We start from the raw sequence: 18,567 nt of genomic DNA, 5'->3' as shown, positions 1-18,567 counted from the left end.
GGGTGAAGAGAAAGCTTGGATGCAAACTGAAAGAAAAGGAGAGAAAACATGTTGTGATTTATGAAGTGCTGTGGCCCTTTCATTCTTTTTCTTTTCATTTTCTCTTGCTTGCCTCTCAGTCAGGGCCTCTTGGTGGAGTTTAAACAGCCTTGGCACTGATGTTGAAAGCTCCTGGCAGGAACGCAAACACACACACACACACACCGTCACACATTCACAAACACTCACACAGATCCAAACAGGTGGTAAATATCAATTAGATTGCCCTCCATTTCTCGTTTCCCCCTCGCCCACTCGTACTCTATTCCAAATAGGAGGAAAATACTTCTCTATTAAGAACAAGATTCCAAAATGTACAGTGAATGATGTGTGTCTTCTGAGAGCTCACTGTGTGATGGAAACAGAGGGTGTAGCAGATGTTTGCTTTGCTTTGTCGGCACTAAGTCATGGAACTCTATAGGCTTGATTTGAGCGGCTCACAGCTCTATTTCAAGCTGCTTCAAAATGTTTTCCATTTGGTGCAGCAAAATGTGACCTTTGGACGTGTAACAGTTGATTTTCTTTTAAAGGCAGGACATAATATTCTTCAGGAAAGGAGGAATTACTACATTAAAGTTGAACCTTTAACAAGAACAGTGGATCCTCACACTACAAGAACTGCCCTGGAGACCTTATTGGCCTAGCTCTAGCCAAATTCATTATAAAAAACAATATTTCAAAATTTCAAACACTTAAGTACATTTAAGACTAGGTTTTCATCAAATAAATCTAGATTAAAACTTTTAAGAGTGAAAATGGCTAAAATATGACTCGAACTAAAAACACTTTAAAGATTCAGATTTAATTCAAGACCAATAGCATGGGTTAAATGTGGCTGTTTAAAAGACAGAAAGGGCCTTCCAAGGAAGCGCTTCAGGGGGAAGCGAAATGCCTTCAGGGCCTTAACCAAGTCCAGTTTCCCCTTATGGATAATGGGCTGAACATTTGGATATGATCAGGTAATCCACTGGATAATACATCTAGTGTGTGCTGTTAAAAACTTGCTGGATTACAGGGAAAAAAATGTAAGAAAACTATCAAACTTGTCTAACAAAAGTAACATTTGGAACCTGCATATAAAGACATGGTGACTTTATAAGATTATCATTGGAGTCTTTTATATTTGTGTTATACAAAGTCAGCTGCTAGATTTCTACATACTGGGAACAGTTCCTTTGCAGACAGTGTCACGCTGCAGCAGATAACAGATGAAAGGGGTGAAAGAAGTGATTTAAACATTGAGAAATGCTACCAAAAATGTCATGTGTTGTGCTGTTTACCACCATGCCAAGGTATAAAGTAAGACAATGAAAATATTCTTATACCTTGAGCTACTTTTGTGTCCTGAAAGTAGTGAAATATTCAGGCAAAAAAGGTTGAAAAAGACTCAGCAGGCAGGTTTGGTTTCTACAGTTCCGCCAGGGTTAAGCTTATTTAACTCAGATCTTGCCCTTGTTTCCTCAGCTGACGTCCATCTAGTCTCACTCACTGAGACGAGAAACCAGTGTCTTTCAAGAGGTCCAGATTATTTGGCTAAGCTCAGCAGATCTGGTTGTTTGGCTTCGTAATGGTTCTTCATTTGGTACCAGTTTGACTTTTTTTAAAATGTGGATTAAATAATAACAAAGGATGGAGGAAAGGAAACTGGCACTCCAGCAGGAGCTAGCTACCATGGCTGACATAAAAGAGCTGTTTCCTAGCACAGGCTAAGAGTTTAAATTAATGGCACGTTTCTGCCAAAAAGGAGAAATTTTGTTACATGTTAAAGGTGCTCAGCTAGCCCCTTAGCTCATAACACTCTTGACTCCCTTCATCTGAATAGACAATGCTAGAAGTCTTCAGGACTGAGTATTTTGTGATATTGATTGTCTCAACACAGGTGAATTTGATTTCAACTGTGGAAAAAATCCCTTTTGGTGAAGTATAGGGATCATACTTAATGTATGTGCACATTTTGTGATGCTAATTGCAGCTCACAGGTCCGTTTAGAGCAGTAAAGTGGAAACTTTCCCCTGCTCCCATTCATTTTTAATGGCTGTCCCCCACTCCCTGCCTCCTATCATCTTATTCAGGATCATGTAATGCATACAACCTTTATTTACTGTCGGCTGCAATTGTTGTGCAATGCATTCTAGGAAGTGATGCCAAATCATTGTTTTGTTTGCTTCTACCTATGGAGTTTCATCCCCTAAAGCCTGTTAAATCTAAACCCAAGTTAGTAAATAGGACAAAAAGGAGGAAGTTACTGCACTGCAAATTGATGTGAGTACAACTGGTGTGGGAAAAAGAACAACTAGTAAAAATGAGTGTTGTAAATAAAGTAATTTTACTTAAAATTATTTTAAGCACAAGCAAACAAACAAAGCAATAAACATTTAAATAGGAGCAGCTGTGTGAATCTTTTGGGTTGTGAATGTTTTGGTGCCCCAAGGGGACAATATGAGCATTAGTTTTAATTTAAAGAGCTAAAAACCCAGATTTGTTCATCCTTGAAAGTGTGTACTTGCATCAGATTGATCCTTTTGATTTTCGTTTAAAAGCCTGGAAAGAGTTTAATAGATTACCTGCTCTTAAGAAAGTAAAGTGAAACTTTAAATCCATACTGTCAGAAGCTAGATGAAATCTTTGAACGGTTAGTATAGGAAATACCTGTAATGAAATATGTGCAGAGGGGCGGAGCTTAGTGCCCGGCAGCTCCACATATGCATCCCGACCCAGGAAGTGAACGGTGGCCATCTTCTCACACTTGCTGCCGTAGAAACTGGGCATACAACGGCAGACTGGCTCCCCAGAAACCACCAAGCACTGGGCTCCGTTCTTGCAGTCTGATTGGTCGCAGGGGCTGGTCTGCAGCAAGATCATTGGTGGAGGGTTCTCACAGAACAGGCCACTGTGGGAGCAGCAGATCAAAGAGGAGATAACTTATTCATGGAGCTTTATTGGGGTGATTCGTTTTATCTGTTTCTACCGATAAAAACTTGCAACAATGTGTGAAATTTAGGGTAAACAAGGAAATGAGATATTCTTAAAGAAAACTGGCATGTTTTAATAAAATGATACTGTAGCCTAAATAATTTGCGCTTTCTGTTGTTTCTTAAACTTTAAAGCTGTCTTTGAATTTGATCTGTTGCCCATTTAGATTCTGTCTTTCCCCTTCTATTTGTTCTCCTCATCCTTCTCTCTCTGTCCCTCGTGATAAATTTGTTTCCCTCATGCCAGCAGTCTCTGCTATAATTAACCACATGGAGCTGCATCTGCTCCACACACAGACAAACACACTCACTGGGTCCAGACAGTCAAGTGTCTGATTATGAAACGCCATCTGTACCTCCTCCCAGTCTGGCCCTGCAGAGTGTGTTGGTGTCTGTTTCAGCCATTTGAAAAGTCCCTGATGTGTTTCCTTTGCTCTCACCTGAACCCCTCCTTACACACGCAGGTATATCCGTTGACGGCATCAACGCACTCGGCCCCGTGCTGACACTTGTTCTCCAGGCAGTCGTTATAGTCCTGCTCGCAGTGTTGACCCACATAGCCGGGTAAACACTCGCACCTAGAGTGACATGGAAATATGGATGTGATCATTGTGTTTGAGTTGGGCTGAGCCTCAGAGTTGTCACACATGTACTGTGTTAAGAAAGAAAGTGTTTTCTGTCTACAGCTCAGGTTTTGGAAACAGATTGTTTCCTGTAGCTAGTTTTTGAGCCAAAGACCAAACTTCCAACTCAATTTTTAACAACTTTAGTTGGTAGACTGTATAAAAAAAGGGACAACATAACAACATCTTAAAAGTAAAGCCAAAAACATCTGTACCTCCCTTTACTGTTTGGCTGCAGTGTAGTCATAATTCTTGCTGTTTTTTAAAGATAGGACATTGGTCAAACAATAAAGATATATTTCAATTATTTTTCAAACATGGCCTCCTTCATTGAAGTCAATGATTATGATGTTGATTGTCCATTGTTCTTGAGAAGTTTAGTTTGATACTAAGAAAAGGGGGGCTAATGTCAACATTGGCAGCTCTTTTGACAGGGTTGTAAATATCAACAGAAATCTTGGTAGCACTGTATTTTAGTGGGCCCTATTTACCTAGCAATAGGTTGTCATTTTACAAGTAATAACTCCCTAACATATTTAACTAGTTATAACGTATTAGTTATCAAGTAATGTCCTTGTATTTTGTGGCAAGTCCCTGGTAACATGTTGATATTTTACCATAATCCTAACCTTCTAAGCCTAACCCTAACCCAAGCACTACTGTGGCAAGTCTCTGGTAATTGGGGGGTATTTTACCAAGTAATTTATTGGAAATAATATGATGATTTTCTATACAAGTGGCTTGCTAATTTACAAGAAATGTCTTTATTTTTAATAATTCTTGAGTAATTCTTAGGGTTTGGGTAAAATACCACCTTATTACCAGAGATCTGCCAAAATATTACAAGGAATTACTTGATAATTAATGCAATATTTATAAGTAAATGCATCCTTAATTTTACCATATTTCTGGTTATTACTTTGTAAAATCCCAATTATTACACTACCAACTTATTCTTGAGAAATGACTACATAATTATCACTTATTGCTTTAAAATTACTGGGTAATTAGGGTCCACTCAAATAATATTTTATATCTTCTGATACTGGTTTTTACTTTTTAAGCTAATATAGGCTGATACTGATATCATGCCAATGATATAACGCATCCCTAAAAAGAAGTAAAAGAAGAAAAAAGAGGCGACTCAACAGTCCTCACTTACACTAACAATGACTGTCATGGTTAATTTAAAATGATATGTTTCTTAAAAAACTGCTGTTTCTGTTGTTTTCTGTTGTTTCACTGTGTATCTCTGTATTTACTTCTGGTTGTGTGTTTTTCTCATCAAAGATGACCGGTCAGATTCTCCTTGTTTCACAAAAAAAGCCGCTTTTAACTTGTTGACCTCACTGCCCCTGTCACTTTGTTGATGTGACCTCTGACCGTTTTAAGTGCTGACCCCCTGTGAAGCTGTCACTCACCTGTAGCTGCGGCCAATGTGGACACACTTTGAGTCATGCTGGCAGGGGTCAAAACCAAGGAGACAAGGGTCAAGCACCTCCTCACACAGGTCACCTGGAGATGAAGAGAAATTTAAACTGAAATCAAAAGGGTTCCTGTACTTTTTGATGGCTCTGTTGTTTCATAAAGGCCCTGGGGTTTTTCATGTTAGATCTAAGGTAATGTCCCCTCAACATCTGCCAAACCCAGACTCGTCCATTTGACTGCCAAACAGAGAAGTGTGATTCGTCACCCCACAGAACACGTTTCCACTGCTCCACAGTCCAGTGTTGGTATGCTTTACACCCCTCCATCTGACAACTGGCTTTGGACTTGTTGATGTGAAGCCTGCTTACAGCTGCTCAACTATGGAAACCCATTTCATGAAGCCACACAGTTTTAGTTCTTACATTAGTGGCAGTGGAAGTTCAGAATTGTCTAGCTATGGAATCAGCAGAGTGTTAACTTCACACACCATGCACCTTAGCAGTCGTTGACACCGCTCTGTGATTTTGCGTGGTCTTTCTTCCATGGCTACATTGCTGTTGTTCCTAAACGCTTCCTCTTTCTAATAAAATCACTTATAGTTGACTGTAGAATATCTAGCAGGGATGAAATTTCATGAACCGTCTTATTGAAAAGGTGGCATCCATCACAGCACCATGCTTAAAGTGACTGAGCTCGTTATGTATGTACCAATTATGTATCGTTAAATGTTCGTAATTGGAGACTGCATAGCTAGGTGATGATTTCATACACCTGTGGCAACAGGTCTAATCAAAACACTTGAATTCAGGGATTGACAGGTGTGGCCAAATACTTTTGTCTGTATAGTGCATCTTCAGCTGGTAGCGTTGTTGGGTTTTGTTTTTAAGTAAATGCTGCTGCTAATGTGAAATTTTGTTGGTGTATCAGGCCCAGGAATGCACACCAGGTGCCCATATCCACGAGCTGACCCTTACCCTCCCCTCCTGACCACATCAGCATTAAACACATGGTCTCACCCAAAAATGCACAAAAAAGGGAGACAGAGGGACATAAACATGAAAGAGGAAGGACACTTACAAAGAAAAAGTTGAAAAGCAAGCAGGTAAAGAAAAAGCAGAAAAGATCATTTCTGTTTGTCTTATTCAAAGTCCCTTATGAACACAGATGCACATATTCACAGAAATAGCATTATCAGCTTTTTCTCAGAGCTGATTGAGACAGGGTTAATAGTGTGTGTAACAGTAGATACAGAAATGTACTCACTCATGCATGCATGTTTAAAGGGGAAAAAGGGTTAACAGTGTGCGTAAAAGCATACAGTTGCTGAGGTCGATCTTATGAAGGAAGGGGGATTGAGAAAGGTTGAGCACATTTCCATTTCCCTCTGCCTCCTTTAATCTAATCCTGACGCCCCGACCCCTCCCTGTCTGTCTCCACCGCTTTTCTCTTGAGTCACTTCAGATACATGTTGTTTCCAGCAGCTGTTTAACCCTGCAGGAGATGAAGGAAGACATTTATGCCAATAATGTCATATAGTCCAATCTGAAACACTATGCTTCCTGGATAGGTTGCCAACATGGATTTATTAATCTGGGATTAACTGTGATTCCTTTGTATAATTAGCACTCATAAACTGTACCATCCTTCAGGTGGTTTTTTATGCTGAAAAACTCAAATCTAAGTAAATGTATTCCTTTAAAAAATACCATTCCACCAATTAAGAGTCTCATTCACCTTCAAGAAAAAAAGCAGTAAATAAAGCTAATATTGTTGAGCCAGGCGACTAATCAAGTTTCAATGACAGCTCTCACTTTAACTCAAGTGAGGCACAGAGGGAGCCACGGTATGTACCAGAGAGCTTAAGAGGATGACTGACAGGCAGCTGTTGGTTAGCAAGAAAAAAAATATGCCTCAATCATAAGGAACCCCTCTCATTTTGAGAAGGTGGACCTGGAATTATGCTAAATAATTTGTAAAATCTATGGTCACATATCATACCCCTTTTCCACCCTTGAACACAGCCCCCTGAGTGCTAAATGAAACTTTTGTGCCTTACTTTGGTCAAAATATAACACCATCCCACTGGGGGCAAACCTCTTATCTACAAAATCACTGCTTTACAGAAAATGTAAAAAATGCTGTCTTCTGTAAAAATAAATAAATAAATAAATAAAAAAATAAACACTGCACGATCAAGGTCATCATTATGTAAGTAGTATGTAAGTTACCTGTTTTTTATTACATGATAAATATTTGACCAAAAATTAAGCTAAGATATATTTACAAAGCTCTGAAAGCTCGCTTTGCTTTTGTGTGGAGTGTGTTGAGCTCTGCAGGCCGTTCCTTTGATCTCATGGCTTAGATTCGCTCTGATATGCATTGTCAGCTGTGTGGTTCTATAGAGGTGTGTGCATTTCCAAAACATGTGCAATCGATTTATTTACCACAGGTGGACTCCAGTAAAGGTGTAGAAACATCTCAACAAAGATCCAGGGAAATGGGAGGAATCCGAGCTAAGTTTCAGGTGTTTTTGAAAAGGGTCTGAATGGAGATCTATAGGTGGAGATACCCAGTGAGGCGCAGGTATTATTAGAATGGCTCTCTGTGATGACACAATGAGCTCAAACCCTTGACTGTGTGATTTCATGTTTTCAGCCATAGGAGAAACACTAACAAAGGACTGGTTGCTTTTTTTGACATTTTGTGTGTTGGTAGATATTCCTAATACCCAACTATAGTGCACAAATACTTAAAAGAGGGCTTGTCATGATGTAAATCATTTTTGCCATAATCAAGTACACCTACTACAGTAAAAGTCTGCCTGGGATCACAAATTTTACTTGAACTCTAGTTGCACCCTAGCTCATCTTGCCACTTTCATGCGGAAATTTCAAAATTGCTTTCAGGACCTTACATCTCTTGAACCTACCAGACATGTTCAATTTGTAAAAGCCTCCTCATTTGAATAGGAAAAATCCTATATCAGCTGGTGAAAATTTCATATGCCTTTAAATCTTTTTTTCACTATGTCACAAATGTGACATGACAGTTTTACTTGCTGAGTTAGGAGAAAGTTGAGCAGCTAGTGTAGGACTGTCCTCCTAATGTGACACCTGATGATTACGACCTGGTTCACTGCACTGAGTGGAGATTCAGTGCCAATGGGAGCAGCTGTGTGAGTGTGTGTGTGTGTGTGTAACAGTTGTATGTGGTAAGGTGGCTGGCAGTTTGAGAGGCTGCTCTATGCCAACAACGATAATGACATGGTGCATGTGTGGGTGAGTTTGTGTATATTGAATAGGATCCAGTGTCAAAGGGGGCCAGCTGTGTGAGTGTGTGATTTAGAGGACGCTGTCACAGATTAAAAAACTTAACTTCCCAGTCAGCAGTTTAGCTTCAGTTTGCTGGACTCCACCTCTCTCTCTGTCTCTCTAACTGCTTTTGCCCTTTATCGCCCTTTTCCCTCAGTATGTTTGCTTTTCCCCTTTCACTCCAACATACACTCTGTCTTTTCCCTCTTTCTGTCAGTCTTCCCCCTCTCTTCCTCTTTTCTCTGATTGCTCTTTCAACGTCCTGTAGGAGCAGTTTCAGGTCACTGTGGAGAGGCTGTCCATTACTAACCTACCCACCAGTAAAGTGGAAAATGTGATTTTATGACTATGTGTGCAAAGGGAAAGACTTGGTGACCCTATCCAGTTTCTAATGGGGATAGCCTGCAGGATGACTGTGGCTCAGTAGGTAGAGGTGGTCACCTCACAATTGTAAGATTGTGGGTTCGTTCCTCAGCTCTTGCAGTCACAAGTGGATGTGACCTTGAGTGACCTTGGGCAATACACTCAGTGTAGGAACTTGGTGCGAATAGGTGGGTGTGACCTGTAGAGGTGGAAGAAAATGTCGCTACACTAAAATAGTGCAATATTTCACAACGCAAGTTGTGTGATATAATTTCAACCCCTGACTGCTAGTTGTCTTGGATGGTACCTTGGCTTTGGGGTCATGGTTTGGTACAGGTTTGGTTTATCGATCAAAAAAAAAACAAAAAAAAAACAACAACAACAACAACATAAAGTCCCACATTTACAATCCTAGATCTCCTCTCTCATTATTTATTTATGATATTTTTTTTTATATTTAAGTTGGTACAGCCTGTCATGTATTAAACATGAGACAAAATGAGGAAAATAAAAAATATGGGAAATAAAAGCTAAATAAAAGCAAAACAGAAAAAAAAAAAACATCAATACAACCTAAAATGCAAATTACGTAGCTCATTTTAAAAAAGAATGGGACACTGCAATGGAGTCTGAGCAGAGTGCTCAAATTCACACTTGTAGCCGCTGTTCTTTACTTCTACATATCCATAGATAGTCTTACAAAAGGAGGAAGCCTTTCTGCTTTAAACCTATGAACCTTTGATTGACATGTTGAACCAACGTTACTTTATTTTCATCCCCTGAGAAGAATGCGATGGGAGATGATGCTCAAACAAGGTGCCAGATCCACCCAGACTGTTCAGTGGTCAAGTCCAGCCCATGTTTTTGAAACACAGGAACACCAGTGGATAAATACTTGATTTTTCAAATGATTAGAAAAACTCAGACTCAGTCAATCAAATCTGTGTCACAGCAGCATCTAAACTCTGGACTTTTTACTCTGAAGCCATGTCATTTTTAGTTTAGCAATGTTTCCAGTGTTTTTCATTCCATAAATTTGAGTATAACACCTAAATAGTTGAAAATGATCCACTGGGACAGTACTTTTCTAACACTACAACGAAGTGTTGGGCTACACAGCAAAAACTTGAAATTTCAGAGTTAAACGCCAAGACTTGCTGCACACTCAGGCAGGCTCTCTCCCTCCCCCTGTCTCTGCAGGCATTAATACAGACACTATAGAATCAGCTCCACATGCCTCTATTACTATATTCAATTTTTTTACACTGACAGAAAGGTCTTCATGTTTTTCTCTTCACTAACTGTGCAACCGTGTTGAAAATATAAAGATTTGATGGGCAACTAATACACTGAAATAGTATGTGAGATAATTGCTGTAGCCAGATGACGTCAGAGTACAGTGTGGACTAAAGCAGTCCCGGGTTGGGAACCAATGGACTAGAGCATGAGGCATCCTGTTGAGTTAATTTAAAGTTGTATTTTAAACTTTCTCAAAATGCAGATATCTAGTGAGTGTTTTTTCAATATACATGTAAGAGAAATGTCTATCCAACATGGTGATTTTGTCTGATCTGAAGCTGTTTTCATGGACTGAAGAATGTTTCTTTATTGTGGGACTGTGAGAAAGAGTCAAAGACTTGCTGTAGGTGTAAGTGTGCATGTTTGTACCGGTGTAGTTGGGTGGACAGATGCAGGTGTAGTTGTTGACTCCGTCGACGCAGGTGGAGTTGTTCTCACAGTCATTGTCTTCACAGTCGTCTGGGTTTATCTCACAGCGCTGGCCCTCATATCCTGGTGGACACACACAGCTATGCAGCCAAACACAGAGAAGCACACACACATAAAATATGTTATAAGACCAACTGAACCAAATCTGAGCACGCACACTCATGCCACACAACTTGAAATAAAAATCATTCAGCCAAATCAATCATCTGTCGAGCTTGACTTCCCCTTAAATTTCTTCTTTAAGTACTTTCAAGAAAAGCAATTTAATCTGTACTCGAGCTGTGTTTTGTGTGGCCTGTGCTTCTTCTTACACACATGACTGGAGCCGCAGCACATCTGTATTTAGTGGTCTGACAAGAGACACCATTTCATGCCTCATTTTATAGCGGAAATTAAATTTTAAGATGGCCATTCAGAATTCAAAGTATAACCTCCACACACAAACCCTCTCTTAACTATCTTGTTTTGCACTCAAATTTAGAGAAAAGCAGTCACTCCTTTCAAACCCACTGCTTTGATCCACGTCTTTCTGGTGTGAAGGTATTGCATTAATGAACATGAGGAATCAAAGTTCCCTCAGCTTCTATCTTTTAATAAGCTGTGAAAAACTTTAAAACCACCTGGAGCTAAAAGAAAACATGCTGAGATAAACTTCTTTTCTAATTTGATGCCATTTTTTTGTTGAACAACGCCCACCTGGGTGAGGAATAATCAAAGCGTCCTCCTCCCCCACATTCATCTGCTGAACTCTCTTTACTCCCTGACGCCTCTTCCAACCTTCATGTCTAATTCAGGTTAAATCCTTACATTTGGTCACATGTGTTTAAAAAGACAGATTTGCCTTAAGATGAATAATTAACCAAACGCATAGATTCCCCTATTGTCTGCTCTCTCAACTCTAAAACTTAGGTGAGGAGGGAAAACATGTGCAACAAGGTCGTCTTTAGTCATTGTGAGAAAGAGAAGCTCTTTCAGTACAAGAAGACAAAACTAACAAGACACAAACACAGAAACACACATTTTTGCCGAACACTGTATCAGCTCAGAGCTTCCCACTCCCATGCACCTGTAAAACATATTTCATTGTTCATTTATGATGTTTTACTCACTCTGACTTTTCTAATCTAACTTCACTTTCTCACGCTCACACTTGTCTCACTCCTGCTCTTTTCCCACAGAATATATGACATGCATTAGTTCTCCCCGCCCTTCCTGAATGCTGCTTTCAGAAAGCTACATTTAGAACTGATTTAAGTTGTAAAAAAGCCTGTGATATAACAAGTTTATTAATATGTTGTGGCTAACATTTTTGCATCCATTGTCCCATTGATTTTTCAAAGTGAGGGGGGTTGAGGTCACAGAAACTCTTAACATTAAAGTAAACAGAAAGTCTCATAACATTATTTGTGACAAAAAATCACATGCATATGCTTTTTAAGAATTAATTTATCTTTGCACACCACTCTAGTCAACTGAAAATTATGCCTATAAAAAGTATTAACCCCGTGGGTGTTTTACCCTTTTTTGATTTTATAAATCAATCATGATGCACATAATTTAGCTTTTGCTGACAATAAAAAATCACACAAAATCTCTTCAGTGTCAAAGTGAAAACAGATTTCTGTTAAGTAATATTAAATAAATTAAAATATGTAATATTAAATAAGAGAATGCAGAAATATTAACCCCTTTTTTTAAGTGACTGAACTAATCCAACAGAGACCCAGCCAAATGGTGCGAGTAGTCTTACAATTATAGCAGTCACCGGAGTGAAGTGAATGTGTCTCAAGTGATTGTAGTATAAAGACACGTGTGTCTGGTTAATCAGTATTCCTTGCTACCATTATACCATGAAGACAAAAGAACACTCTAAACAACTCAGAGAAAAGGTTCTTGAAAAGTATAAGAGAAGTTCTGGGAGCGCAGATGGTCAAGTGGTTTAAGGCGCTACCCATTCACACCGGTGGCCCGGGTTCGAATCCGGCCCTTTAACCGCATGTCTCTCCCCACTCTTTTCCCTGTTTCTGAATCTATCCACTGTCCTTCCTCTATCAAATCAAGGCATGAAAAACCCAAAAAATAAATCTTAAAAAAAAAAGAAAAAAGAAAAAAGAAAAAAAGTATAAGAGAAGTTCTAAGGCATGCACATCCCATAGGGTTGAGTACTGGGTACTGAACCAAAAATTATATCAGGCAAAACAGAAGAATAAGTCCGCACACCAGAAGCTGCTCCAAAGACTTATTTAATGAAGATAATCACCACATCAGACATTTCTGATGAAGGGCTAAGGCCCAAAACGTCACATGTGGTGATAATCTTCTTTAAATTAGCCTTTAGAGCAGCTTCTGGTGTGAGGACTTATTCTTTTATTTTGCCTGTTGAAAAGTATGACTGAGGGGATGGATGGAAAAAAAACCATCACAGAACATCCCCCAGAGTTCAAATCCATCATCAAGAAATGGAAGGTATATGGCACATGTGTAAATCTGCCTAGATCAGGCCGTCCTTTCAAACTGAGTTGCCGTGCAAGAAGGAGACTAGTGAGAGAGGCCACAAAGACACCTATGACTACTCTGAAGGAGTTACAGGCTTCAGCAGCTGAGATGGGAGAGACTCTGCATACAACAACTGTTGGCTTCACTATTCGAAGCTTTATGGGAGAGTGGCGAAGAGAAAGCTACTGTTGGAGAAATCTCAGATTAAATCTGAAATAAAATTCACTACAAGGCATAAGGGAGACTCCATGGTTAAGTAAAAGAAAGTTCTTTGGTCTGATGAGACTGAAATGGTGCTTTTTGGCCATTAGACAAGGTGCTATGTTTGGCACATCACCACCAACATACCACCCCCACTGTGAAGCACGGTGATGGCAGCATCATGCTGTGGGGGTGACAATGCGCCAGCCAGCAAGTTAAATAAAGCATTGAGCTGCCCAGATCTAGCTTTAGTTTTAGTGGGAAATAATGTCTGTATCAAAAGTGTTTATATCAAAGTACAATGGTAAACTGTTCAAAACCTGTCCACACAGAATGCAAATGATTATATTTATTATGTGTTTGTTTAATTTTGAAATATGTTACTAAGTCACAGTGACTTAGGAGGGGTACAAAACTGCCACAAGGAAAAGAGAATAAGAAAGAAAAAGGATGAGAATTACAGACAAACACAAGTAAAAAGACAAGATGTTTAAATGATAAATGACAAAGGAATCCAAATGAGAAGAGCTTGGTGATCACTGACGGGGTCAGAGATCACTGTTTGACTAATCAAATCCCTGGCCTGACATTTAAAGTACATAGTTTGACAAATGGGTCCCTGCGAAGAACCACAGGCTAATTGGACTTACTGAATATCCCAAACTGATTATACGACATGTTAAAATGTCATAGGGTTCTGCGCTTCCATTCTCTCTCTCCATCCCTCCCAGGGTGAAAGCATCAATACCTATGTTGGTATTAACATTAAGAAAAGACATGTAAAGGGTAAAGAGACCCCTAATAGTATTACCACATACAATGTTAAAGGCCAGATGCACATCAAAGCTTTACAAAGGGCAGGCCTTCTTATGGTGCATGGAGGAGAAAGCTCTGGTTTACATATTTATGACAATTGTTTCAATCAAAACGGCTGTTTGTCATGAGTCAGGGACAAAGGGTGACACTGATGACCTGGGCAGGCACAGAGGTACTCTTACGCACACTGGCAGACTTTAAAAAGAATGCAGATTGTGGATTTAATCTTTTCAAAGAAAAGCAGATTTCTTTGTCTGTATTTTGCATGGACAATTTTAAATTAAAGGAGAAAGCGTTTTTATTGCAGCAAATAAAAGTGTGTTTTTTTTGCCTTTATATAAATATTTCTGAACGACTGCTGACCCTTTTCATTAATTTTGTATTGTAGTCCAGCCATCCATCTAATCATTTTCTATACCGCTTATACCGTTAGGGGTCGCGGTCCCATTGGGGGGAGGGGGCTGGAGGCAAGAGGCAGGGTACACCCTGGACTGGTTGCCAGCCAATCACAGGGCTGACATAAAGAGACAGACAACCAGACACGCTCACACTCACATCTACGGCCAATTTAGAGTAATCAGTTAACCTAATGAGCATGCTTTTGGTGGTGGGAGGAAGCCAGAGTACCCAGAGAGAACCCACGCATGCACAGGGAGAACATGCAAACTCCGCACAGAAAGAACCTGACCAGGAAGCAAACCAGGGACCTTCTTGCTGTGAGGCAACAGCGCTAACCCGCCATGCAGCCCATAATAACGTGCGTATTGTAGTCCATGAACAAAAATGTATTTGTTCTAAGTACTTATTTTCAAATTGGTAAGGATGCTCTTTCTTAAATTTATTGATCCAAAAAGGATTGAGTCATGAGATATTGGGCAAAATGGGAATTATAGTGTGAACAATTTTTCAGCTGTAGGTACGAGTAAAAAAAATGATGAAACAGCAGCTCTGAGGTGTATGGAGCCAGTCTGATATTCTGTGTTAACTAGACTCCTTCTCACTCCCTCAACAACTGCCACTGAGTGGCTCTTGACCCCTGACGTCTCCAGTGGAGATGCTCTGCAGCCAGGAGTCAAACGGAGATTGTGTTGGGCAGCTCCCAGGTGTGAATGTGAGAAACTGTATGAATGTGAAACAGGAGCTTCTTGGAAAGGAGCAAAGAAGTGTTGAATGAATGATAGATGAGTGAATGGGTGAGCATGGAATAGACAGTGGATATCTGCATGGGTTATACGTTAGCTTAACTGAGCTAAATTGCTGATTTTAACAGTTTTAACTGCATCTTCAAAGTGTCAGTGGTCATCTATAAGTCAAACATGCACAGTATGTGTACTGTGCAATCCCTTTTTAATAACATTCATGACCAACTGTTCCACACACCTTTTAAAATGGTTTTAAAGTGCATCTTAATAATCACTCACAAGATTTTAGGTTAAATTAGAGAAATGATGTGCCACAAAATTACTGTAAGATCAGTTTAAACAGAAATATATCGATAATTAACACAAAGTTCAGAGAAAAACCAGCCTCTTTAATGCTTACACCAAACAGGGCGCCCTATGGTTCCTGTGTATGCCCACACATCCCTCTCACTCCCACTACCTCTACATACACAACACACTCACAAGCAGGAAAACACTTTCAAAGGTCAAAGAGAGTTATTATCTTGGGTAATGCATCGTACAGCACAGTAGGACTGTCAACCTGAATCACAGTTTCTTTATATTCTAGAAGTAAAATAAAAGTCCTTCTCTCTCAGAGTGAGAATACAGGGTAAGATTTTAAAGATGTTGCTGTGATAAAAAGGGGTAGCAAGGTAGAAAGGGCAAATAAATTTAACCCACGGCATAAACCCATTCAAAAAAAGGCATTTTTCTTGATCTCTGAGAATCTGTGCTAAGAAATGGCTTAGTAAACACAGTTTTAATCCTTTTAAGCAGGACGTACACTGTGCGATTTCAAGCTGACTCGCCAACAGTTGTAGCCGAATCTCAGTTCATACAGTGCAAATGAATCGCTTACAGCCATTGGGCACAATTTATGCCCTCACACTACACGGTCCAATGATTGTTCATGAACTGAGAGCTCACACGGTAAAAGTGAAGTTCGGATGGACTGTGACAAAAATCTATGAAGTTTCCTTTGATAAAGTCTCACATACTGAGGTTGAAGTCATATCTAGTCATATCCTCACTCCATCACTCTCTCTCTCTCTCTCCTGCAATCTTTTTTTGATCCCACATACAAAACCAGCACTACCACCCTATCAGCTAGAGATAAGTGAGTAGGATATTTTCTGCTTGTTTATCACCTCTATTATAGGGATTAAGAAGTCACTCTTGCTGTTGTCATGATGATGTAAGATGCTGTCTGACAGTCTGTGAAAGAAAAATGACCCAAAGTTGAGGATTCTGCTCGTGGTTCTGCTCCCACTGTTGGAGTTGTCTGAAGTCATACGACCAAAATTTAAACATATCAAAAATCTATGATCAGTCAGGAGCGCCTGGTCAGGCTGTAGTCGGGTCATGGTTGGCCGTCATATCCCCCTGTACAATGCATGACAAATGACACCTGATCTGACTGACAATTGGCACAACTTCCAAGTGAGTCATGCAACTTGAAATCCAAGGCTTTATCAGGTGAAATTCACACAGTCTACGTCCAGCTTTAAAAGAGTACATTATAAATCTGCATCACACAGTGTAAGACATATACTCTGATAATGGCTGTTAGTTGTACCTGAAGTGGTCTCCTAGTCCAGGCTGGATATGGCAGGTTCCTCCATTAGAGCAAGGGAAACTGATGCAGGCATTGATAGGGATTTCACAGTTTTGACCCTGAAACAGCAATTAAAAAGAGACGTCAAAAAGGGTTAACTGAATTGTTATTAATTTTCTTCAAGAGACAACATCGCTATTCAACAAAGACGGTAAACTCCAAACCTGTAGCCAGACACCCACCTCACAGCCAAAGGTCCAGAATTTCAATTGGCTTTTCCATTTAATAAAATAAATGTCTCCTAGCCTGATTTTGTCTAATTTCTCTGATTGGCCTGTCCTAGATGTGGCAGACAGAAAGTTTCTCCAACTAAGAATTTTTTTTTAAGTCCTACCCTTCCCAAACACCTTCTACAGGTGCTTCCCAGGTGAATTTGAAGTAAATTCTATGCATGGATATATGACACAGTCTATCTGGTGTCAGGTTACTCCAAAAGAAAGCTGCCAATGATAAAAGTTTTAACAACAATGGACCTTTTCTCCATGTGTTAGAGTAAAGACAATTACCTTGTATTTTTGCAACTGTAATAAGGAAGTAATTTGTTACTTTGGGATCACAAATCTGTGAATGCTTATCTGCGGGGAAAGAAAATAGCTTGCAAGGACATGGAGGCTTGAAAAACATATTCTGGTTGGTTAATCTAAAAATAAAGCCAACTCTAAACAAACCGCTGTACTTTACTAAAGAAGTCTCATTTTTGTCCCTTTTCTCTCCTCTATTTCACACACATTCATCGCTCTCCTCACCACACACCTGTTTTCTAAATAAACAGCCTTCACTTGGAACGGTATCATGTATCAGTTAAACACACCGTCTCTCCACATCGAGCCCTGCGGCTGTAGTTTTAATTTCAAACCACCAAACCTTTGGCCGCCAACACACCCACTTCCTCTGATCAAAGCAGAGAGGAGGACGTTTATTCTTGTGTTCCCTTGCCATCCATCTTCATTATTTCCTCCTCTCTTTAAACTCTCACTGTTGCTATTTGTTTATGTTTCAGCCACACTCTTTCCACCGCTCCCTTTTCCTCACTATTTCTTTCTTTCACACACTTTTAACCCTTCACAGGTCATTCCTTTTCTCCATATTCCTCCTTTGTTCCTTCTGTGATTTGTCTCACACATTTTAATTAACATTGCCCCCATGGATGCTGACACAGAAAAGAAAATACACACACTAATGTGCACATGAAAATGTACACCCAAGCACACACATGCAGTCCCCGTTTCCCAGTCTGTGACCTTGACAAGTGATGGATTAATTAAGACTGAGAAAAAGGCTTTTTCTCCCATAAAAGCCCAAAGGTTAGGAGGTGTGAGTGTATCTTTAAAGTGCTTTAACACACAAGGACATTTAAAAAAAGCTTGCACAGAAGCTTGAACCCGCTGATCTTGACACACATTAAAACAAACTGATATATAATCTGATTCGCACACAAAATTACAAGACTCCACACTCAGATGTATTCCACTCACACTCCTGCAGTCTACATCACCCCTCCACCAGTAGATTTGCATGTCTTTCCTTTAACGCCGGGGTCTTGACAATTATTACACACTCTGTCTTTGATCAGTCAATACCTCCAGCGAAGCCAGCTGCAGTCATCATTTCCCTATTGATGAACAGGTGGATACATTATGCATGCAGGATCCAAGATAAGCCTGATAATACTTCTAATACCAGCAGGCTTATGCAGCATGGCGATCCATCTATAGGATAGCTTGCACACATGCAGAAAATTCCAGGAAGTGAGCAGGGAAAGTAATGTTTTTTTCAATGACAAGCTGCTTGGATATCAATTAACAAGGTTTC

The 18,567-nt window shown here is 39.8% G+C and overlaps 1 protein-coding gene across 1 annotated transcript in view; it reads right to left on the bottom strand.

Annotated features, from left to right (window-relative positions):
- The window catches only part of slit3 (slit homolog 3 (Drosophila)), a 436,863-nt gene that overhangs the window by 28,459 nt on the left and 389,837 nt on the right, over positions 1-18,567 (bottom strand). Inside the window, exons 28-32 of the mRNA XM_041797351.1 lie at positions 16,717-16,814; positions 10,405-10,544; positions 5,056-5,149; positions 3,452-3,589; positions 2,689-2,929 (exon numbers count right to left, since the gene is read on the bottom strand). Of these exons, the coding sequence (XP_041653285.1) occupies positions 2,689-2,929; positions 3,452-3,589; positions 5,056-5,149; positions 10,405-10,544; positions 16,717-16,814 (711 nt within the window). The remainder of the gene's footprint in view (positions 1-2,688; positions 2,930-3,451; positions 3,590-5,055; positions 5,150-10,404; positions 10,545-16,716; positions 16,815-18,567) is intronic.

This window comes from Cheilinus undulatus, linkage group 10 (genome assembly GCF_018320785.1).
Source record: "Cheilinus undulatus linkage group 10, ASM1832078v1, whole genome shotgun sequence".
In the NCBI taxonomy this organism is placed as follows: domain Eukaryota; kingdom Metazoa; phylum Chordata; class Actinopteri; order Labriformes; family Labridae; genus Cheilinus; species Cheilinus undulatus.
Note: the sequence above shows the minus strand (reverse complement) of the source record. Positions and strands in the feature narration are given on the sequence as shown.